The following is a 24,903-nucleotide window of genomic DNA, read 5'->3' on the forward strand; positions in this document are numbered from 1 at the left end:
TGTTGAATGGACTTACGTCCAGGCATACTCAAGCCCCAGATTCTGATTCAGAGAGTGGGAGCAGGCCCCAGAAGTCTGTGTGTTTAGCCACCTTCCAGGTGAGTCTGATGTAGATGGTGCCTGGAGACTTGCAGCCACCCTGCCGCAGATGGAATGTCTCAGAACCCATCTTCCTCTACCTCCCATGGATGATACTACATGGTTGATACCAGCCAAAGAGGGTCTAGTCCCTCTTCAAAGGCTAATATAATACACTAAACACAGAACCTTCTCAAACTCTGATATTGCTAAACATTCTGACTATGTCCTTCTCTACCTGCACCCCCCACCAACCTTTTCCCCAATCAACTATTTCTCTACCTACAGCTATGTCTATTCATTCTCACTACTGGGCAGAGTTATCCAAATGCTGCTGGTTGGTGTGGCTTTCTCTCAATTCCTTCCAAAACTAAATGCCTTCTGGCTTTTTGGTATTAGCTGCCTGGAAGTAGGGGTGGTTACAGAAGGGATTATGCAGTGTTTGGCTTTCAGCAGAAAGAAAACTATGTCTCTATTGAACACCTACTCAAAAGGCCTTCCCTGCTACAGAGGAAATCATTATGGCAAGATAAATTCTCATGTCCTAATATCCAATATCATTTCTGATTGTAGCCTTCTTGAATTCTGCTTTAACAATGTTTTATACCCATTTATGAATGGGCTACAAAAGCATATTATAAATTATCAGGTGTTATACATGTAGACAATTTCATTATTTAGTTTATATAATTGCAAGACCTTCTTATGATGTAAATGCCTCAGAATAGTACAAGGTCGGTTTTGTCTAAGGCCTACCTTGTGACATCTACATGCTTTGCTCAGTGAATCTTTGGAGGGGGTCACATAGTGCTTTTCCTGCCATACAAAACCCATTCTCAGGGGCTCTTAAATGAAAACCAAGTCAAATAATGGACATTTGCCCTTGTGTAAATATAGCTCTACAAGTGGTGGGGGCCTTTGAGTTGTGCTGAGGTTAATGGTGAGGCTCCTGACGTCGCTGTCTGCCCCACCCTGCTCAGCTGCCAGCAATGATGATCGGCCTCCTGCAGTCACTGGATGGTATATTTAGAGCCTCTCCCCAAGAGTAAGTGGCATCTGAAAATAGACTGCTTTGCCTGTGTGTGATTGGGTTGCAGCCTCCAAATCTACACCTGAATACATGAATACATGTAGCCAGTAGCCAGTACACAGTGGTTCTTAATACATGTCCGTTCAACAAAATCCAAACGGCAATGACTTGGTCTCAGAGGCTGGGCTGTATTTTAAAATTTCCTCCTCTCTCTCTCAGGGACTTGAACAGACTTAACTGAGCTCTAATGCTGACATCTACTTCTTTGGCTGGGATTCCTTGGATCTGGACCCAGTCTAGATTAGAGTGTCCCATATTTGCACTGCTGTCTCCTCTCTAGAGGGGACCAGATGTTTTCCCCTGGTCTCAGCCCTATTCTCTCAGTGTGGTTACAGTTGTTCTGTATTCTGAGAGCTCCCATGGGCATTGCAGCTGTGGTTGAGTTGTTTATGGCAGAAAAGGTTTTGTGATCATCATTTGTCTAGGAACCGAGAGATGGCGGCATCTATGCAGTGGTTCCTTCTACCTTGAAAATTTTGTGACTGGGGTTACCTAGTTTGGAGTTAAGGGTAATTATGTTACTCTTAACTCATAGCTTATAGCTCCATAAGAGCAGAGATAGCATCTGCCCTGTTCATCGTTGTAATCTCAGCATTACAACAATTACAATGTTGTAATTCAACAAGCATTTATTAGGCACTTACTGTGTACAAAGCAAAATGCTACATTCTTTGACAATATAAAGATGAATAAAAGATTGTCCCTGAACTCAAAAGAAGATTCCAGTTTAACAATTAGTTTTGATACCAAGGGAAATTAAATTCATGCTGTAATGAAGATGTAAAGATTTTGAGAGGACAGTGGAAGTATTAACTACTTGTAAGGGAAGACTTGATAGAGGGACTGGCCTTTAATGAGCAAGATTTTGACAGCAGAGGCAGTGTTGTGGGAGCGTGCTATGCTAAAGACACAGTGCCAGGAAACCTCAAGTCAGTATATTCTACGTCTGCACAGCAGATGGCCGTAGCCACCATATCTCCCACTAAGCAAGAGCTTCTTGGGTTCATAAGCTCCAATTGTGTGTATTAGCAGATGGGAAAAGTGGATCTTATTAGTTCCTTGGAATTATCCAGGGAAACAGTTTCTCATTTTCTGCTGATGGGTTTTTCTCAGCTTGTTGTGAGAATGTTCTCTTGCTGCAAGTCAATGGTTCACAAACTCATCTGCACATTGGAATCACTGGGGTTCTTTTGGTAGTTCCAAAACCCAGACCACAATCCCACATTAATTGAATAATCTCTGGAGGTGAACATGGGTATGAGTAATTTTTTAAGCTTCCTGGATGATTTCAACTTGCAGACAATTTTGGGAATCATTTCCTTAAGGCAAATTCGGTCAGTTGGTTTCACCAGTGACTTCAGCAACTAGCTATGATACAAACTTATAGTTGGTTCCTAAGCCGCGTATGACACATTTTAGATTTAATTTGTGCTTTTGGATAGGCCTTTTGGAAACGGCCCTGTTTTGGATCATAGATGAAACTGTCCTAATTTAAAGCTAATCATCAATCTTTCTGATTTAGGTGCCTCATTTCCATCGTCAGTGAGTCTTAGTCATCAAGACTGATGTACCGCACTAGTGCCAGCACTGAACCTGTCCACATAGGAGTCTGCTTCCAGGAAAAGGAGCTCATGAAAATGAAAATTGGGCTGTTAAAAACTATTGGAACCTAGGAATGGGAACACTGACTTCCTCATGCCCAGTGCTCTGGAGTTGACATGAGGACATCTCAGCATAATCAACAAACTTTTATTCTTTCATTCATTATGCATTTACTGGGTTTCTACTATGAGTTAGGTTCTGGTGTTAAAGGCTTTAGGAGCTACAAAAATGACTCAGACTCAGTTGCTAGTCATCTAGTAAGAGGGTTTTTCAGGTGCAGTCATGATAATCATACAAGAAGGAACATATTGAGAGACACAAGAATGATGAGTTGCTGGGGGGTGTCATAGAAAAATGGCGAATCATTGATCTGACCAGCAAGTGAAGGTGAGGCAAAGCCAGAAAGGATGGTTTTCTGGCAGCACAGAGCCCAAAATTGACACGGGCATGTCAAGCAAAGAATCATGGGTGAGACAATGAAACAATGGAACTCACTGGGGTGGGGGGGGGGCGGGGGCAGAGGGTAAGAATGTTCAGAGCTCCCATGTTAATGGCCAGACCATGGTTAAACCTCCCATGTTAGATGGTTCAGATCTCCCGTGTTAGATGGCCCAACCATGTTGGATGGCTCATGTTAGATGGCCAGACCATCTAACATGGGAGATCTGAACATTCTTACCCCCAGCTTCTCGGACGCACTGACTTCACTCCCTCCTCAGGGCTGTTAGACCAATTGTTCTCTCTTTCTGGTCCACCCTCTCCTCATCCTCCTGCTTTCTTCCCCAGATTGGATCACACTCATCCTTTAATTCTGAGTGTAACTACCATTTTCTCAAAGAAGTCTGCTCTGACCTTCCAATTTAAATGAGATTCCCCTGCTGCAATCTTTCATCTCATCCGGTTGTTTTCCTTCATAGCTCTTACCATGGTTTATGCTGGTATATATGTGTCTGTGACTATTTGTTTAATATCCATCTCCTCTATTGGGATGCATAAGTTCCATGAGGTCAGGGACTATATCTATCTTTCCCTTTAGTATATCCCCACTGGTTGTCAGATAATAAGCTCTCAGTAAGTGCTAGCTGAATGATAAGTGAATAAGTGATTAATAGCAAAGCCAAAAAACTATGTATAGGAGAAACCCCATCCCCATTAACACAAACATAGATAGGAAATACATCATTAATGAGAGAAGGATTGTGATTTCACGAAAGACACATTTACTAGATGGCAGAGTTGGGGACCTGGCTTTTATACCCATTTCTTTCACTACCTAGTTGTGAGACTAGCTCCAAAATCCAATTTGTTAGAGTAACTGTCGTTCATTATCTGATTTCATAGTCTTAGTCTCAGATTGCCCATTTGTAAAACTGGGGTAACAAAGCCTGCCCTATTTAAGTCCAGGATTGGGGATAGCATACTGAAACTTAATGTACTATTATGTAGGTAAGGTATTATAAAAATATAAAAATATTAATACATAATATTAGTATGGAGATATTTGCATCTAAATTCTACAGCTAATGTTTATTGGTCATTGTCAAATGGATGAGTTTGGTTTTTCATTTATATTTGCTGCAAAATACTATTTTATATCACCATGGGACAAAAGAAAAAACAAGAGCAGATGTAAAGCTATATACTTTGATTACCAGGGTGAATATAAGATATTATTGGCCGAATTTGTGTCAAACAGTCACACATACTAGTCAAAATCCAAGCTCTTTTCGCTTACTCAAAGGCACTAGTGGCTTTAGTAAAAGTAGAACATATTATTTAAGAGGACTAGATAATTAGCCTTGACAAGAAGTAGGCCAAGAATTCCTGTGAATGAATTAGCTAATTCCTACTATAGACATTGAGCATTTGGTCTTTCACTTGACATCCTAATGAGAATTCAGTAACAGCTGGAGACACTGTAGTGACCGAAGTCAGTGGAGTTGTTTGGGAAGGGCTTAGGTTAGAAATACCAACCACTTAGGATAACGTTGTTATATCAATAATGGTCTTAAGGAAGACACAATGGTGCCAAGAAAAAAAAAGTGGGTTAAAAAGAAAAAAGCACATTCATATTTCTTGATCTTATAGCAGAGCTTATGGTTTGTTATGGGATATTAAGCCACATGGAAGGTATCATAAGAAAAGCATACTGGGGTACTCTTTGGTATATTGTTTTTGACATATTTAATTATGTAAAGCATTTTTGATATAAAAATATTTGTTGAGCACCTACTGTGTGTTTTAGCACTTAGATGAGAAAACAAAGTCACGTAATACATTATCACTATATTTGAAGAGTTAATGTTATGAAGATAAGACATATTCAAACAAAAGATAAATAACCATTCCTTGCCATTTCACTGGGGATGCCACAAGGCCGTACACACTAAGTGTCACCTGAACACACTGGACAATAAGTTTTGTCAGACTAGGTTAGGGAGACATCGTTTTGGATAAGTGTGGTCATGGTGGGAACTGGGCTGGAACTTGAATGATAGGTAAGAATTTTAGAGATGAGAATAGGTAAACAGGCATGAACAATGAACTATGTGTTAGTCCTTTTAGTGTTGTCATAAAGAAATACCTGAGGCTGGGTAATTTATGAGAGAAAAGGTTTAATTGGCTCACAGTTCTGCAAGGTGTTAAAAAAAGCATGGGGTCAGTGTCTGTTCAGCTCCTGGTGAAGCCCAGGAGGCTTTTCAATTGTAGATTATAAGACACTTGCTTCAGATACCACTATGGAGAAAATGGACGATTATGGAATGGGTGATTGATCAGTCTGCATTCAGTTTTAAAGCTGAAGGTGATATTGGAACCCATGTAGCTCTGCTCCATCATTTTACAAATGAGAAAAAGGACAGGAGCCACAAAGTGACTTGCTTAAGTGATGGTGGAAGGCAAAGGGAGAGCCCGTGTGTCACATGGTGAGAGAGCGGTCAAGAGAGTGGAGGGGGAGGTCCCAAACTCTTAAACAACCAGATCTCCTGTGAGCTAACTGAGCAAGAACTCACTCATCACCAAAAGGATGGCACTAAGACATTCATGAGGGATCCACCCCATGATCTAATACCTCCCACTAGGCTACATTCCAACATTAGGGATCACATTTCAACATGAGATTTGGATGGGAAAAACATCCAAACTATATCAAACTAGAAGTTGGAATGAACACACCGTACCCCTACAGTGGGCAAAACAGCCAGATATGAAGGAACTCTCAGAGAAAGGGAAGAAAGAAAATCAGGAAAATAATAATTATTTGCATTTGTTTTACAAAGCCATTGTATAGAACTTTGCAGTGTAAAAATGAGCACGTGCCCAACTCTCGTCACATATCATTCACAAAACCGAAACTAAAACCAGAAACCTTAGTAAGGCTGGCAGCATGGATGTTTTTCCCAGAGAGTATGTATCCCAGGCCTTGTGATTACTGCCCCAAAGCACTTTCCTCTACATGGAGCTCACATGATAGGCTGAGACACCCCACAAACGGTGAGCCTTTTCCATGCCAGGTTAGGATTTGGTTTTTCTTCTGTGAGGAAAAGAAATAGACAATGTACTGAACTTAGAAAAAGGTGAAGAAAGAGTCTATCTGTTGGTGGATTAACCAACAGATCATCTTGACAATGACCTTGGACAAGTCTGTAGACTGTGATTTTTAAAGAATGATTTTTGAATACTTGAGTACTTGGAAAAACCCTTGCAAACACAGGTTCACCAAAAAACCAGTTTAAGTAACTCATTTCCTTTTCTGACATGCATACAATAGAAAACTGTAGATTACAAGACACTTGCTTCAGATACCACTATGGAGAAAATGGACAATTATGGAATGGGTGATGGATTAGTCTGCATTCAGTTTTAAAGTTGAAGGTGATATTGGAACCCAGGTAGCTCTGCTTCATCATTTTACAAATGAGAAAAAGGACAGGAGCCACAAAGTGAGTGGCTTAGGGTTACATCCTCTTCCTCCTTGACCTCCTTCTCCTCCCCATCATTTGCATCAAATTAGATTACATGTATCGAGCATTTAGTATTTATCTGGCATATTTCAAGTGCTTAACATGTATTGACTCATTTAATCCTCATGGTAGCCCTATAAGGTAACTGAAGCTCAGGGAGATTTAGTCATTTGCCAGTATTATGAGACTGTAAGCACTGGAACAGGGATTTTTACCCAGCACAGTTGGCTTGTGAGTTGGTGCTTTTACTATACATATAGCCTTTCAAGGCCGTATAGCTAGTGAGTAGCAGAGCAAAGTGTCTAAGGCACTAATGAATGGACTTTTTAGTGATATAAGATGTTGTCTTTGCTATGTCCATGTCAACATTTTTATCAATGAGTTGAATAAAATATGAAAAAGCAGTCCATCAGATTTTCAGAAGTCATGCAATAGGGGTATGAATAAGAAATACTTTGTACAACAGAAGCAGGATCCCAAAAGATTTGGGATGATGAAGGAAGCCAAAAAGTTTTAACTTCAGAGGAATATAGGAAGCATTTCATGTAGGTCCCAAAACCAATTGCCAGAGGATGGGATGAAGAATGTATATAAGAGAACACAACTTGGGGGAGGTAGGGGTGGGGGAGATTTTTATGAAGTTGGTTCTACATGAATTAACATGCAGAGCTGCCCAGCTAATGCAAGTGAGCAAATGGTCCTCCTGTATTCTACATTACTCATATCCACTGGACTCTCATCCCAGCAACAGTCAAGGCAGCTCTGGGCTCTCCAAAGCTCTTTACAGTGATGGCCTGGATCTTTCTTCCTCCTTTCTGACATGCTTTTGCTCTGATTCCCCATTTTGACCTCCTTCTTTGTCATCGTGACTTTGTTCCTGCCTCTGGCCTTTTATTCTACATTTTTGTTTTGGCTTCTCCTAGCATTTGAATCTTGTTTTTTTTCTGTGGGACTCTGTGTACCTCTCTGGCTCTCTATGTCTTGTGCTGCGTCAGGAGAAAATCTCTTATCTTTTCTTCAGCCCATCAGAGCTCAGCCCATGAAACAGACCTCCAGTGAGTATGTTGACAGCATCCCATCACCCTGCCAACACATATACCGTGAGGAAAAGGTTTGGACCTTATCCAGAGGATCGCATCCAAGTCTGGCCAACCCCCTTCCTCACTGTGAGGGTATCTATGTAAATTGAAGTACATTATTAGAAAAGGGATAGGTTGGTAATAGACATGAACACTTGCTGATACACAGAATTACTGAAAGAGCCAGAGATGCTGAGGGAAAGGGGGATTATGGGCACAGCAGATCAATCTCAGGATTTGCAGAGGATCCCACTGCGAAAGACTTTTTTCATCTTTCAGGCTTCTCTTGTGTGGCCCCTGGGAGCAGTCTAGCACCTGTGGGCAGAAGCTGTAGGGAAAAAGAGCAGGTTTGATCTCTATAAGAAACTTTCTTGTGGTGAAAACTGTCTAGAGATGGAATGAGAAAGTGGTGAGCTCCCCATTATTGGAGGTGTTCAAGTATAGGCTGAGCGGTGACTTGTCACGAAAGCTCGATGACAGACCCAAACGTCAACGAGATGCTTAGATTCTTTGATCTCGGGTCAGTTCCACACAAGACAGGCTCTGGGTCAGTGAGGACCCCGTGGTGTTTTGAACAGGTGGCAGGATAACAATGGTATATAAAATAATGCAGAGAAAGACCTTCACATCAAGCCAACCCCTCCTCCCTACCTGTAAGTTTTCCACCTGAGTGAGCTCTGGCTCCAGCTGCACTTGTCAACCTCCCGTTGTTAGAGCACAGATAAATGCTTCAGGCCACCCAAGCAGGAGAGGCCCGCCTCAACTTAAGGGCTGCTCTATTTTAGCTTTCGGTAGCTGGAGATTGAGTATCACGCTTTTCTAACCTTGGGCTTCTGAAAGGGCCCTGTTCTCAATTGAACCCTACCCCCTCCTCCTTTCACAGATCAAATACCAAGTACGTTGGACAGATAGAAGCTCGAATGAGAAAATACATTTTAATAAAACCCCATTGATTTTTGTGGATGCAAGTCAAGGAACAGGCACCTAAAGAGTCTTCCATCCCCTGCCGTCTGCCCCCTCTCTCCTGACCTACACTGGGCGGTCATACATCGATTGGCTTCCTAGATAATAGATCGTGCCACCCGGCAGGGACCTCTGGGGACGCGCCGGGAGCTGGAAAAGTCGCACGCAGCAGCCCAACCCTGAGTTAATCAAACTAGCAACAGGATCTCAAGCAGCAGCGACGGCGGTGGCAAGAGTAGCGGTGGCGGCGGCGGCGGCAGCATTATGCGTGATTACTGACAGGCACCAGCTGCTGCCGCCACAGCCGTCTCAAACGCACTATGTGGACTCTCCGATCTAGAGGCAGATTCCTGACTAATCCCAGAGGGCTGGCCCAGCCTGTGCTCCCCGGGCTGCTAGGAAGCGATGACCACTCTTGTTAACCCAAGTTGAAGAAAGCCAGGCTGTGCCTGGGAGCCGGGAGAGGCTGTACTATTTAGAAGCCGCACAGGAGAGGAACATGAACTGAAGAGTAAACATGTATGGAAATTATTCCCACTTCATGAAGTTTCCCGCAGGCTATGGAGGTAAGTATCTCCCTTGGGCTTCACTGCTTGGACTTGTATGAGAGACTGAGAAGAAATTGGGAAATACGAATGACTGGATTAGTATTGAATTAAAAGGAGAACATATATGTTTATATGCATATATAGTGTGTATATAGCGTTTTTGTGCGTGTGTGTGCACGCGTGCATGAGAGAGGAGAGGAGGTGAGAATGGTCGGTAGGTGAGGATACATTTGCATGTCAGAATGAGGATATGGGGATATTCTAAGGAGAGAGTAAACCAACATGCTCGAGAATGTGTCTGAGACAAAGATAGAATAAGAGCATTGTTATAACCCAGTGTGTTTGTGTGGGTGTGAAAAGTGGAAGAGTTAACGGGGAATTACTATGATGTTCCTATTAGCCAACTTGTAATGAGAAAAAAATGTGATTAAAAAGGTTTTGCCTATCTTGAGGGTTCCTGGGATACTTTGCAACAAGGGCATGATTGTTTTACCCAAAAGCAGATTTCCCTGTAATTGGATTTTTAAAAAGAAAACATAGTGTTTTAATTTGCTACTGTGTTTTCCTTTCCCTGTTTTCTTTCCTTTTGATTTGCTAATAGCCTCTTCTCTCCTCCCCTGCTGCTGCCCCCAATTCTATTGCAAGGGTTGCTGCAATCACTTCCACTCTGGGGGTAGAGATCTGGGGATGGGGGGTTGGGGCTCTTAGAGAATTGGCAAACTGAAGAATCAAGTCACCGTGCCAGGCAGGGCAGCCCAGTCACACTTCACAGAAGCTTCCGGAGACTAGGTCCTCAGGCTGCCTTAACGCCCTAGCACATCCGTCCCAAGGATCCCTTGATTCAGTGACAGAAACAGTACAGCCGCCCAGCTCTGAGTAAATGGAAGCAACAGCTGACCAACTGGCCTCCTGCTTGTCAGTTGGAGGCATGTAGCTTATGTTGCTGGGAGCCAAAGGAAGATTCTGGCAGGCGAGACAAAGCAGAAATTCTTATAAGGTCTTGAGAATTGAAAAGTTCCTGCTCTCCAGACTTCCTCCGTGGACCAATTCATCGGAAGCCTTGGGAGTAAAGCTTGCCTAACTCAGCTGGGCAGAACCCTCTGGGAGGCATGGTAAAACACTGCAAGGTAGAAGCAATCTCTGTCACCAGGTGTTAGACCTGGGAGTTTGCACATTCATTCAGGGTAGTTTTTATGAAGCAGGCATGGTGTTGGGCACTGGGAACACAAATGTGAATGAGACACAGTCTCTGCCCTTTGGGACTGGGGCAGGCTTGTTACACAGACACTTTGTAATACTGCATGGTGTGTGTAATAGCAAACGCCTGGGTAGGTTGTACTTGGACTTGAGGTGAGGGCCATGGAAGTGCTCCCGAGGTGATGTTCAAGTTCTTTGGGCCAGTCTGATGACAGAGCGAGAGCAGTGGCTAATGCTGTGTCCTGGGCATTTGATCTCTAGTCTATGTTTGGGCTCCAGATGTGAAAAGCCTCCTCAATTCCCACCTCAGTCCCATTCAGAGCTGAGAATTGCTTTTTCCTTTACATCTTAGTTCATTTGTGAGACGTGCATGCTCATTTTAAGCCAGATTCGTGGGCCCCCCAAGGTCTGTGAGACTATGTCTTCATTAATGCCAAAGAGACCCTTGTAGACAGTTGGGTGAATAAAAGAGTTGAAGCTAGAAATATTTAGGGAGAGAACTAAAGTAAGAGCCAGAGAAAGAAGATCTAGTTAAAATTTCATGGGGGCTGGCATCTTGGAATGTTAGCATCCTAAGGACCTGAAACAGCATCTTAGGTTCTCATTTTATAGATGTGTAAAATGAGGCTCAAAGGAAGGCAGAGACAAGTCCAAGTTTACATGGGGCTGAGCTGCAGAACATTTCCAGAAAACCCCCTTACTCAAATTTATATTATTGCTTTAATATAGTGAAAAGAGCACGAGGAGGAGGGGACGGGAAGAGGTAGTGTACTGAGTTTGGTTCCCAGTTTTTCACTTACTAGCTGTGTGACCTTAGGCAAGCTAGTGAACCTCTCTGAGCCTTAGCACCTTTCTCTCTAAAATGGGATTTATAATCTCATCCTTAGAGTATTGTGAAAATTAAATGAGCTAGCATGTGAAACACAGCTGCTACAGTGTTGTCCATATATTTGCTACCTAATACAGTATTTTCTTCCCCTCTATCTTGCTCAGGGACTAACACACAAAATAGTTAAAAATCAGACATTATTGTAAAATAATAAATGTGGAATCTGGGAAAATAAAATTAAATCCACAAAGACCCCCACATTTTGCTGGCATAGATTTTCATAATTGTGGGGGCTCTGGTATTCAGTGTAATTAGATTTCAGATAGAAGGAAACACAGTGGTTCAGTTATGGAAGGAAATAGTTCAGTACAGCATAGGGAACTTGAGGGGAAAGGGTCATGTAGGTTGTCTACATGTCTCCTCTAACGCCACTTTTCCTTGTCATTCTTGAGGGAGGAGAACAATTATTTTGTTTAGTTCTGTTGACGTTTTCCATTTTGTTGGCATGCACCAGTTTAAGAGGAGGCCTAAATGCTGAGCCAAAGGACTCCACCCCCATCTGCAGGGAGGTCTGTTTGAGAACTTTCTGTGATGAGGGAGAGGGATACAGGAGGACTCACCAGCAGGCATAGGGGAAATTGCAGCATCAGAGTGGATGTCACCTTCGGCCTCTAACTTCCCCTGCCCCAATGCAGCAAGTTGCACTGCACTTATTAAAATATTTGGTGTATAACTGCCTGCCCTTTTACATATGAGCATGTGGAATTACAGAGGGTCCCCATGATTTGTATAAGAATCTCCAGGAAGGAAAGTCACCTTTTGGAAATAACACCAGAGATTTGTGTCTGGGACCACGCTTACCAGATGTCAGAGCATCATCCGATCAGTGAACAATAGATTGCTCAGACTGGCCAAAGTGTGGTGGCTACCTGGGTGACAGTGGCTCCACAAAGGTGCCCAATCCCCCAGCTTTGGGCCCTACCATGTGATGATGAGAGAACCCTTCTCTTCTCCTTCTCTGCCAAGTCCAGGGTTTGCTAGCTGCTCAGTAATAGGTTTGTTTTTCTGGGATGAGACAGTTGCTGCCTCTTAGAAGATGGCAAAACAAAGCCTGTAATCCCCCCATCCAATTGTGCAGTAATCCTCGGGGTGAGAAGGAGATCAGGGAGAGAGAGGACTTCTCTCATTTCATTTAACAAACACACTGTAACACTAATGCTCACTACCACTGTAAGCACTTTACCAGCCTCGGTGCATGTAATCCTCAGAACAACCCTAGGAGTGGGTACTGTTACCATTGTTCTCATACTCCGTTTAGAGATGAAGAAACAGAGGCTTTGAGAAGTGAAATAACTTGCTTAAGGTCTCATAGCTAGAAAATGACACAGCCAGGGATTTGAACCCAGGCAGACTAGCTTCCAGAGTTCACACTGCTGAGCTGCCTCTCACAGCTTCTGTGAGTGACACATTTGTTCTGCAAAGCCAGGGGCAGCAGCACACCCCCAGGGAGCTCCTGGTGCCCCAATCCGACCTCAGAAATGCAGCCTCAGCACTGACTGGTTGTTGCAGACCCAATGGGCTGGCCATTGAGGAATAAGCTGCACGGTAGGTTAAGAGACACTGAAGAGCAACAGTGATCTCTGCAGAATTAATTGGTGGCTTCTCTTGGGGACATACTGATTTACAAAAGACCTGTCCAGATGACCCTGGCCATTCATGTAGAATAATTGCTTTTTCACCTGAAAATAGCCATAGAGAAGGGACTGAGCTGGACGTGCTTGTATGTGTGTGTGTGCATGTGTGTGTGTATGCTAGAACATATTTTTCCCCTCCACAGATATGTGGGTGGCTAATTGGAACCTATCATGGGCATAAGTGGTTAAGGTTTATGTGGAAAGGAGTAACTGTTTATGAGATTTAGGAAGGAACATATTTAGTATAAACTATTTTCTAAAACATTTACAATCTCACCAAGATATAGAGAGCTGAATAGCAACTGGGGGAAGAAATTGTGCAAAGAGTAATCTAAATGCCCCACCTCTTCCTTCCCCTCATTATGAAGCTTCTAGGTCTGCAGAGAACTTAGCCACCAGCATTGGATGGCGGGTGTGCCAGGGGCTCCCAGAGGAAGCTGGTGTTTTCTCCTCTTTTTAAAAGTAGAAGACACAAAGGCCCAGGGAATGAAGTGAATTTTCTAGAATGCATGGGTTTCGATGGCTCTCATGAGATTGACTCAGTCCTGGCTCAGTGATCCTCAGAAGAAAGTGAAAATACAGGTTGAGTATCCCTAATCCAAGCATCTAAAATCTGAAATGCTTCAAAATCCAGAACTTTTTGAATGCCAAGATGATGCTCAAAGGAAACGCTCATTGGAGCATTTTGGATTTCAGATTTCTTGATTATAGATGCTCAATTGCTAAGTATAATGCAAACATTCCAAAATAAAAAAAAAATCCTAAATCCAAAACACTTCTGGTGTTAAGCATTTTGGATAAGAGATACTTAACCTGTATCAACTCATTTCATAACTACAACACCACTTTAAGGTTGGTAGTTTTATTATCCCCATTATACAGATGCAAAAACTGGGGGACAGAGAAATTAATAACTTGCCAAAGGGAACTTGGTTGCTAAATGATACAAGTGGCATTCGAATATGAGGAAAAGCAGCAGATCCAGATTTTAATCCCAGCCCTACCATGTACTATATTGTACTACTCTGTAAATTCTTATAGCAGTTACCCAGCACAGCCCTTCCCACCCCTTCCCAATTCAATACTTGGCCTCTCCCAGGATTTTGACCCTGGGCCTTTCTCACTAGAACACTCCACAGTTTGACTCCAGCTCCTCACAATTCAACTCCCAGTTTGTGTTCCCGTCCTCAGGGCTCCCAGCCCAGCCTAATCTTCTTCTCCCTCCTCTTTCCACAAAAGAGCCACTCAGACACCAGGGATTAGCTAATATGCATTTCTTATATTTGAATTATTATGAGCATTTTCAAAGGGACTTTCACATAAACATGTAGGCTGCACAATACCCTGAGATGGAATGGGAAGGTATTTTATACCTGTTTCACTGGTGCAAAGCTTTACATTTTAACAGATGTAGAAAACAAGATGTTAGACATTAAATTTCCAGTGAATGGGGAGCGGAGGGAAACTTTCTTCTGATGAGAAGGACACCTTCTCTGCTACAAAAGCCCTTTCTGGCTTCCTCAGTGGGGAAAATCAAGGAACATGTGGGGGAGTGGAGAGCGTGTAGAAGAGGCCCTCCTTCTGCCCCTGGAGGCTCAGCCCTCTCAGCCTCTCAGTGGGAATGTGAGAATGAAAGTATGCATTAGCGGATGGGTTGACGCTGCTGCATGCTTCATGCAACCCCAGTTCGGACCAGCTGGCTAGCCTTTGGAAGCCACACAGGGCAGTTCCACCTGGATTCATGCAGCCCCCAGAGAAGGGCTGATGAGCTGCTCAGGGTGGGACCTGGGGTTGCTTCTAGTACTTGAAGGAAGGGGGAAGGAGAGAGTGGCATCCCTGCCTCTCTCCCTCTCCTCCACCCCCCTCTTCCCCTCCCTCCCACTCCTCCCACCTCCCTTCACGCCTGCCTCCCTCCCCTAAAATCTGTAATGATGGAGGTAGTGAAAAGCAGGGAAAGATTGATAATCAGCCTCATTATTACCAGCATTATATATAATTATAGCAAAACCTCACTCATTTGGATCAATTGAGAGAAAAATCAGTCTAAATTCGTGACAAGTTGGCAGATTACTTTTAAATTACAATTTTATTACTTCTAAGTAACACATGTGAATAGTTTGTGTTTCAAGTACCACAAGCTAATGGTTACTCAGTGGGGATTTTAGAAAACCTGCTTTAAAAGATTCTTTTGTAATTAACACCCCGTTAATATGCTAATATGCTCCTACCATGCTTTTTAAATTGCTTGAAAACGTACGTATCTTAAATAGGCTCAACACTTCTACCATCTTATTTGCTCAACAAACATTTATTATTATTATTTTGTGAATGAACAAACACAAACTAGCTTATACCGTGACCAATCTAGTCACCAGTCTCAATTAATTATGTTGTAAATTAATATGACCATGTTGGTTGCTTTTGTGTAGAAACCAGACTTTTAGAACTTGAAGAACCACCTCGTTTTATAGAAGAGAGGTTGAGAGACTTGCCCAAGGGCACACAGGCAGAAACAGCAGGTCGGTCTTCTGGCTCCTGGGCTCAAGGTTATTCCATCTGCTACATAATGTCTTACATTCCCCAAACTCTTTATAAATATGTGCTATCTATTTCCATACCAATCACTGGGTTATCAGTCAAAACATATTCGTTGAGTGCCTATTCTGTGCCAAGCCCTGTGCTTAATCCCCATACAATGGGGAAAATAAAACTACCAACCTTAAAGTGGTACTGTAGTTATGACATGAGTTGATACAAATTAAGTATCCTTCCTCCAAAACGCTTAACACCGGAAGTGTTTTGGATTTGGGAATTTCTTTTTATTTTGGAATGTTTGCATTATACTTCCCCAATTGAGCATCTATAATCCAGAAATCTGAAATCCAAAATGCTCCAACGAGCATTTCCTTTGAGCATCATCCTGGTATTCAAAAAGTTCTGGATTGTGAAGCATTTCAGATTTTAGATGCTTGAATTAAGGGTACTCAGTCAGAGCTGAGTCAATCTCAGCACTACAGATAGAGGGGCCTCCTCCTGGAGGCCACCGTCTATTTCATTCAAACTTCAAACTGACAGTGTAGTCTGTAAGGCAGAAATTATTCCCATTAGACAGATTAGGAAACTGAGGTTCAGAATGATAAAGTGGCCCTTTTGAGGGCTTGCTGCAAATTGTTATAGACCTGGAATTTGAGTCTAGTCTAGCAGAATTTCTGTGAACATTTCTGCATATAATTAATGACATTTTGCTTGCACACCACCTTTCCCAGCCAGCACCAAATTATAGACCTTGCTGGTACAGATGGATATTATGCCATCCCTAACAAATGAGAGGCTCCAGGGGATCCTGCTAACGAGGACCGGCTGGCTGTCCCTTTAAGCCAATTCCTTATACTGGTACACCGTGTACCAGTTAGTCCATGAAGGCAGATGTCAATGAGTGTTTGAAGCAGATGCCAGTAAGGGTGCCCCCAGTTCTCCCCTCGTTCCTAAAGTCCTTGAACATCAATTATGTGCACACCCAGCTCTTGAGTCCATGACCTCTGTCCATTTCTCTCTCTGGATTTCTTGTTCAGATAGGCTCTCTCTATCTGAACGAGGCAATCTCTATAGATTGTCTTCTAAAGATGGCAGTCATCTTAAAATACAGCAAACTATATTCCTAGTCCCATGTTACCACTGGGTAATATGCAGAACATTATCTGTTCTCAGGTTCTAAATCCCCGAATTCTTTGAATCCATTCACTTAAACTCAGCCCTAAGAAAAATTGCAGAAATAATTAATCTCCAAATGTTTTGAAGGCATCAGAGCTTGTCACTAGTTTATACATTCTGCCAGGGCAGGGAATGGGCTTCACGCTCTTGGTGTCTTACAAAACCCATGTACAAGCAGATGGTTAGCCAGGTGTGCTGGCTGACTGACTGACTGGCATTCTCCATCAGTCTAGAATGTTCTTCCCCTCCTCTCCAACCTCTGCTCTCCGCATCGCTGGGGCTGTGCAAACACAGATACTGTGAGCCCTGAACCCTCCAGAAGGCTGCTTCCCCATGACACTAGTGACCAATAAAATGAAAAGGAGGAACAAAGGAGATGTTGAGTCACAGAAATGAAACCCAGGCAACCAGCCTAGAAGAAACACTTCAAAACACTCATTAAGCACTTTGTTTCCCATTCCTCTGACATCTTTTAAATGCTTTTTGAATTAAAGATGATAACAGGCCTCTCCACTTTTCAAGTTTGGATGTTAATTCTGAAATCCCAACAGGAGTTTGGGATTGACCTTTAACCTTGAAACTCTTGCTGTCCCCCACTTCTGCCCCCATCTGGTTACAGTAGCTGATAAAAGAGGGCAAGGAACTCCAGGTTGTTCCATTTGCATTTGAGGAAATGGGGGGGTCAGGACTTCTCAAAGTCACCGCCTGGGGCGATGGTCTCCTGAAAATGATAGGAGTTGGAAGTCCCAGGTCATGGCTCCATTTCTGTCTGACCTCATGAGTGCCTGCCCTGGGATGATTTGTGAAAACATAATTTTCTGAAAATGGTGCTCCCTCCAAGGCAGAATCCATGTCTTATTTACTTTGTCAGCATCTCATAGTGTGCCATCTGACACTTTAAGAACAGGCGAATCTCCTCTAAGAAAAAGGTACATACCAAATTCTAGCTAAATTTAGTGCCATAGTCTCCAGATTTTCTGTAGAAAAGGGAACTAACTTTTATTATGTGTTTAGAATTTTCCAGGCTTGATTTTATTTAACCCTCACACTGTGGAAGGGTAACCCTTGTGGTTGGTAGCATTGAGCTATTTTACCAAAGGGTGGGAGGAGGACTCACTGTGGCTCAGCCCCCTCTACTCCCCTTCCTGCCACCCCAGGTGGCTCCAAGGGGACTCAGGGGAACCACAAACAGCCACAGGTCCTGGGCAAGCCGTACCTGCTTTCCCCAGTGTCCTTGCTTGTAACTGAGGGGTTGAACTCGATGATCTGCTGGCCCCTCTGTGTAGCTTTGACAGTCAATCCAGCTTGGTGACAGGGAAGCTGGAGGAAGAGCAGTGTGGTGCTAAGGTGTTGGGGATCACTACTAACTGAAGAGCGATCAGAAACGGTAATGGTAATAGAACTTCTCCAGAATGATCCCCTAGAGGTCTGCAAGCTTATTGGAATGCAGCCATATCTGTGTGCATTAGCTTACCCATTGACTGTGGCTGCTTTCACACTACAAAGGATATTGTGAGTAGTTGTCACAGAGACGGTACAGCCAGCAAGACTGAAATGCTTACTGTCTGACCCTTGAAAGAAAAAGTTTGCCAACCTCTACTCCAGAATGCAAAATCGGGTTCCACATATTAAAGTAAGTTGAGGTGCACCTGGGAAAATATTTTAATCCTTGTTTTATTAGCACCTTTGGGGGCCTAGTCCCCTGCCCCCCACTCCTAGTCATTTTGTTCATTTGCTGCAATTATGTGTGTTCTAAAGGAAAAGAATGCATTATGATCCATAAGTAAGTTGTAAAGAGCATAGGGTAAGAATTGAGTATCTTAATTGTTCTTACACATAGTCCACCCATTTTGGGCTTATCTGGGCTTACCTTCCACTATCTCTCTTCTACCCTGGCAAGTGGCAAGCACAGTGCAGGAGTTCAGCACAGCAGCCCCAGCACGAGACTGCCTGGATTTGGATCCTGGCCCTGCTTTTTACCAGCTAGGAGGTCTTGGCAGTTTGCTTAATCTCCCTGTGGCTCCACTTCCCTGTCAGTAAAATGGGGATGAGGATACTAATAGTACCTTATTTCCAAGGGCCCTTGAGAATATTAAACAAGATGATGCATGCCATACCCTTGGAAGGGTGAATGGCACATAGTAGGTGCCTAATAAATATTAGCCACTCCAAGCTGAGTATCCCTTATTGGAAATGCTTGTGAATCAAAATATTTCAGATTTTGAATCTTTTTTTGATTTTGGGATATTTACATTATATACTTACTGGTTTTGCACTCCTAATCCAAAAATCCCAAATACTCCAATGAACGTTTCTTTTGAGAGTCATGTCAGTGCTGAAAAAGTTTTGGATTTTGAAACATTTTGGATTTGGGATTTCTAGATTAGAGATGCTCAACATGTATAAAGTGTTTAGAACCATGTCTGGCTTGTGGCAGTTGCTCAGTAAATATTAGTTATTGTTATTGTTACACAACAGAGGCGGTGACAGTCAGTTGTTGGTTGAAGTGCCTGTGCCTGGCAGTCTCCTGCTGACCTTGCTCAGCAGCATGTCTGTGTTAAGAGTCAAGCCGGGAAAGGATATATGAGTAAATTTGCTACAGACAAAGAAAAATAAGCCACGTGTCTGAGAATCCTGTGATTGCTGGGCTTTCACACCATATCCCTCCCTTGGAGGAACAGAGGCAGGCTTTGGTGTGTGACACTTCCACCGTGGGAGAGATCAGAGTGGGACAGGGCCCCATGGTGCTCCTGTGACTTCATATGGAGACTCCTGACTCTGAAAAATGCCAAGTCTTTAGCTCTGTCCCTTTCCCCATGGGTGGGCATTAGCCATTATCGATGATTCATTACAAGTTTCCATTCCAACCTGAAGAGGGTTGCTAATGGGAAAGCAAACTCTCTACCCTTCCTGGCACAGCAGCAAAGGGGTGGAAACACCAAGACATTTGCTACCTTGTCTGGCCAGTCAGAAAAACTGCATGCTTGACATTTTGCTTTTATTGGCTGAGGATGAGGTTGCTAAGCAACTTCCTTACCTTGGTAAGAATTCTGTAGTTCTAAGTACCCTGGCTTTTGTGTCCCCTTTCTCAGTAAGTCTCTCTCTCTCTCTCTCTCTCTCTCTCTCTCACACACACACACACACACACAGACACACACACAAACGCAATGCAATTCATTGTTTAGAGATTGGGGTTCTGGTAAACATCAGGGACATTGCTTTCTTATGCAAATAATTTCTGTTGATAAACTTTATACCTAGTTATATACATTAATTAACAAAAAATTAATGACTTCATAATCTCAGGAGCTCTCAGCAGTCCTCTGAGTTAGGCCTATTTGTCTCAATTTATGAATGAGGAAACTGCAGTTTATAGAGGTCATGTTCCTTGCTCAAATTTACATAGCTGGAAAGTGGCAGAACCTCAACCTAGAACTCTTTGACTTCCGAGCTCTTGTCTCCTCCTTAGTCCTGCATCCCTGAAACCATACTGCCATCAATGAACACAGGGACTTTTGGAGTCATTGTAGAGTTATGCACTCTACAGATTCCCTTCTCAGTTTCGGCTCCTGGTGACATTCTTAGCACCTTTAATTGGAATGCCAAATGGTTTGAAGGCCTAACATGGTCCAGTTGATGGTGACAGGTACCCCTCAGCACCTGGTCCAGGCTCAGACCATTCCAGACCACCAACACCTGCACTTCTTTCTTTTCAGTGCCAATGAGCCAGGTCCTACCCAATGCTCATGAAACATTAGTGCTGGAAGGGATCTTACAGGTCACTGAGTGCCAGCTCCTTACTGGGGGAAATGAGACCCAGGAGGATGCAATGCTATTCTTGGGTATGTTACCAGGAGAGAAGAAAACCTTTTGAGGAACTCCACTAGCGCTTTTTCATTAGATAAATTATTTTGTAAATAAAATCATTGCCTGAGCAAAGAGAATGAACTCTGCAGCCGACAGACTTGGTGCATTTTCCAGGCATCTGGTATAGGTGGCTGGAAGATCAAGAGGGCACAGGGGAAGGCAGGGAGCAAGGTTGATGGGATGCCAGGGCCAGCGGTCACGTCACAGAGTGAATTGGGCTGAGAGACTGAATCAGGCCATTTGTGCTGTTGAAGATACCTCAGACTAGGTAATTTATAAATAATAGGAATTTATTGCTCACAGTTCTGGAGACTTGGAAGTTCAGGATCAAGATGCGAGTGGGTTCGTGTCTGGTGAGGGCCACTCTCTGCTTCCAAAGATGGTGCCTCACATGATGGAAGGGATGGAAAAATGGACAAATGGTGCATCCTCTGATGCAGAAGAGAAGGGGCCAGGCAGTTCACTGAAGTCCTGTCTTATAAGGGCATTAATCCCATTTGTGAGGGTGGAGCCCTCATGGCCTACTTACCTCCAAAAGGCCCCACCTGTTACTACTCTCTTATGGTTTAAATTCCAACACAAAGTTTGGAAGGACACATGCATTTAAATCATTGCAAGGACCAAAAGGGAGCATTAGGGAAAACCTTGACTTCAGATTTGGACTAGACTTATCCTAGGCTGAGGGCTAGACAGAGTCTACCCTTGATCAATTTGCAATAAACACCACTCATCCCTCAAACAGGAGCCTGCCTACTTGCAGCTGGTGCTGAAGGGAAACCTGTCAGTTTTCTGCCTAGTTCATAGCTTAACCAGAAGGCTCTCGGTGGGGAAGGAAAAGAAATAAGATATAATCAGGTATCTGGAAAACTTGTGGTGCCTATTGGTATTAGCTATAGTTTCCATGGGGCTGTGGGGGAAAAAAAAAAAAAAAAAAGGAATGAGAGAGGCTGACAAAGACATCACAGACAGGTATGCATTAGTGTCTATTTGAGAGAATAGATGAATTTTCCATTGAGAAACACTTTTGTCATAAAAGTTATTGTTTTCCAACTTGTCTAAAAGCAAAGCTATTTATTTCTAAGAACTACTGGGCCATTGTGAGAAGCAAAGAACTAAAATGCATTTGTCTAAGATGTATTTGCCTTTTAAAATTCTATTTTACTTTTTAAAATGTAGTTATAAAATAGCCCACCTCTTCTGGGTCATTGACTCAACAGAAATAAATCACATTTTAAAGGCCATTGATAGCCAAACTTTAACTCATTATTTCATTGTATCTCAACAATGTACTATTCTCACCACTGTGCCGAGTAGTCAAGTTGCCTTACTTCTTTTTAATAATGATAACAACAAAAATGTACTTTAAGTTTCAAATCACTTTCACATCATTATCTCATTTTATTTTTGAAACAACTCATGAGTTCTTCAAAGTCCATATTTGTATATTTTTGTGCAGGTTGATGTTTCTTAAACATCATTCCTTTGCATACTATTTTCATGATATTTTATATATCCTCTGTACTTAGACTTTTTCTTAAATCAATTTACTGTTTTTAAGAAAGCTTAAATAGCTATCTTTAGGAAGATAATTTTATAACAAAAAACGAGAGCTCAGTCCCTCCCGATAAACAACAGGAAACAGAAAACATAAATCTAAAACTATTAATTTTCTTTTAAGTTTGCTGACATACCACTTAAAATGTCCTTTGTCACTGGTGGCAGAGGGACCACACCCTGGAACTCTTGAATTGATGAGTGTGAAGCAAACTCTTGCTCTTGCCTGTCCCCTCAGTCTAGGCCTGATGTCAGGCTTTGGTTCTTGACCCTGGGGATAAAGAAATAGAAGGCGCAGTCTCTCTCAGATCTGTTTAAAGCAGAATAAAAAGGAAAGTTGCAGGGTGGTCTGGTCTGTTTTTGGCAAGCCTAAGCAAGAAGGGAAAGTCAATTTCCTTCAGATAGCTTGGTCATGGGGGAAGGACAGCTGTCTTCCCAGTGGAGTTCATGGCTCCTCACCCATTGAGTCAGGGCTGGCTCCTAACTCTCCTGTCACACTTTATCTTAGTAACAGACTCAAGGTATACATTGGCTCGTTAAATGTCACAGCCCCCAGGGCCTCAGAAGAGTCTAAAACTGCTCTTTCCAATGAGTGGCCATCTGAAAAGAGTCTCTTGGTTTTCTTGGCTTTGAGTTCTTGAGTGCTGCCCTCTTTTCTCTCCTTCAGATGAACTTTCAGCTTGAGATCACTTCATAATTGAGTCATCTTGTACTCTTGGTGCAGATGGCTCTCCAATCATCTTTGCTGTCCTTGACAATAAACACAGAGGAGAGTGTGGGTTTCAGATTGGCAATTTGAATTGAGGCTTTGCAACTAACTACCTGGGCAGTGCCAGGTAATCTGATAGAGATGGAGAAACAAAACTGGACATGGTTTTTTCCTTTTTGTTTAGTGGGAAAGACAGGGGAATAAGCAAATATGGTGATACAGTATAACAAATGCTAAGATACGAGTAAGGACAGACAGTTTTAGGAAACAGAAAAGGGCAGCAAACCAGACCAGGAACACTAGGAAAAGCTTCCTGGAGGAGGTGGCACTTGAGTTAGACTTGAAGGTTGAATAAGAGCTTCTAGACAGTGGAGGCAGAGGTAAGTCACCCTGGAACGGGGAATGGTATGGGGTTAGATGGAGCCTAAGTTTTCTCATCTGCAAAAGGCTGAAATGATCTTCATAGGCTTTGTCAGGATAACATTATGGAAATTGCCTGATGCTATTGAGGACAAATAATAAATATGTGAGTTATTCATTTTAACCACTTTGCCACTCCCCCGCGGGCCTGCAGCATGTATTTCCTCCTTGATTGTGGTACTTAGGACATGGGGTGTTGGAACTTACCTGTTTATGAGGCAATCGTCCCTGATAGACCAAAGCTTCATAGGTAGAACGAGGGTCACAGCTTCCTTGGAGTGACTTCCTTCTACAAGTAGCCCTTAACTAAGCTAGCAGAAGCTCCAAGAGAAACTGCAGGTTGACATTTTTTCCAGTGGGATATTTATGTTTAAGAATGGTTTCACAGTTATATTTCTGACACTCCCTGTTGTCCTCCAGAATTTGAAGGAAGCCAGTTGCTCCCAGCATCCTACTCCTAACACTACACTTAGCACCCACTGATGTTGCCCAAAGGCTTAGGACAATGCCTTGCACATAGTAGGCACTCAAGAAGTATTTGTTGAATGAATAGTGAGCCACATAAAGTTAGGCATATAACTTCCTCCACTCCTTATCACATCTGCTTGGCAAGGTGTCTGACTCACAGCAGCCATCTGAGAATGGGGTAGCTTCTCCAGCAGGCCGTGCTTACTGAGTACTTAATCCTCTCCCTTTCTGTCCATGTGGACAGCGTGGGTGCCATGGATGTGCCGCGTGCTGCTACTGTGCACATGGCTTCCTCGCATCTGTTCTTGCATGCTAGCTGCACAGGGATCTAATGATGTGATCCACGGTGGGCTTCCCCATGGTGTTTTCTAGTCTCTGCTTTGCTGCCACAGATCCTAAAGTTTATAGCTCCTCTCTTCTGGAGAGAATGTTCCATGCGGGGCTCCCAAGATGACAGGAGGGCACTCTCCTGTTTCATCTCGAGTTTGCTACTGACTACAGGGGAATGTGGGTTCAGTTTATTGGAAGAAAGTGGCACTGATGATCTCCTCACCCAGACCCTGTTCTACAGACACTTTTGGTTGCAGCATTCTATTCTTGGAGGCAGAAATGGTCTCAGCAGTCCGGTCTGCACTTGCCTTCCTGTGTTTCCTGGGCCTCTGTGGCCATAAAGCCATGCCTAGCCATTCCAAGTCTTCTCCCCTGAGTGCTAATTAACCTTGTGCTATAGAGAAGGACAGGACAAGAACATCATGTACATAAAGCTTCAATAGATATAGGAAACTAGGAGTATGACGACAGCCACTGCCTTCCCCATCATTATTATGCAATGTGATCCCTGACGTCAACGACTGTGTGCTCTTCAACTCTGAATCCCTAGCACCTGGCACCCTAATAAATGTTTGTTGCATATACATGAATGGATCTCAGCCCTGCCCCGATTCTCAGAGCAATATGAGTTCTAGGCAGGGAATTCTGGAGCAGCCTGGGAACCTACTCGCTCTCCCCATCTGAGGTTTGGTATAGACTCACCTTCCCTGGCTGGCTGGCCCAGGCCACAGTCACTCAGGCCAGGAGCTTGTGGGCTGTGCCCCTTGTTGCACTGGCTGTGGATCCAGCATCACCCAGAGTG

The 24,903-nt window shown here is 43.2% G+C and overlaps 1 protein-coding gene across 2 annotated transcripts in view; it reads left to right on the top strand.

Annotated features, from left to right (window-relative positions):
• The first annotated feature begins 8,730 nt into the window (after positions 1–8,730).
• RXRG (retinoid X receptor gamma) overlaps positions 8,731–24,903 on the top strand; it is a 44,817-nt gene continuing 28,644 nt past the window's right edge. For both annotated transcript variants that reach the window (XM_025392909.1, XM_025392902.1), the window contains exon 1: positions 8,731–9,340. Coding sequence is in view for 1 of the 2 variants with exons in the window: in XM_025392902.1 (XP_025248687.1) it covers positions 9,292–9,340 (49 nt within the window). In the remaining variant the exon portion in view is untranslated. The remainder of the gene's footprint in view (positions 9,341–24,903) is intronic.

The sequence above is a fragment of the Theropithecus gelada genome, chromosome 1 (assembly GCF_003255815.1).
Source record: "Theropithecus gelada isolate Dixy chromosome 1, Tgel_1.0, whole genome shotgun sequence".
Taxonomy (NCBI): domain Eukaryota; kingdom Metazoa; phylum Chordata; class Mammalia; order Primates; family Cercopithecidae; genus Theropithecus; species Theropithecus gelada.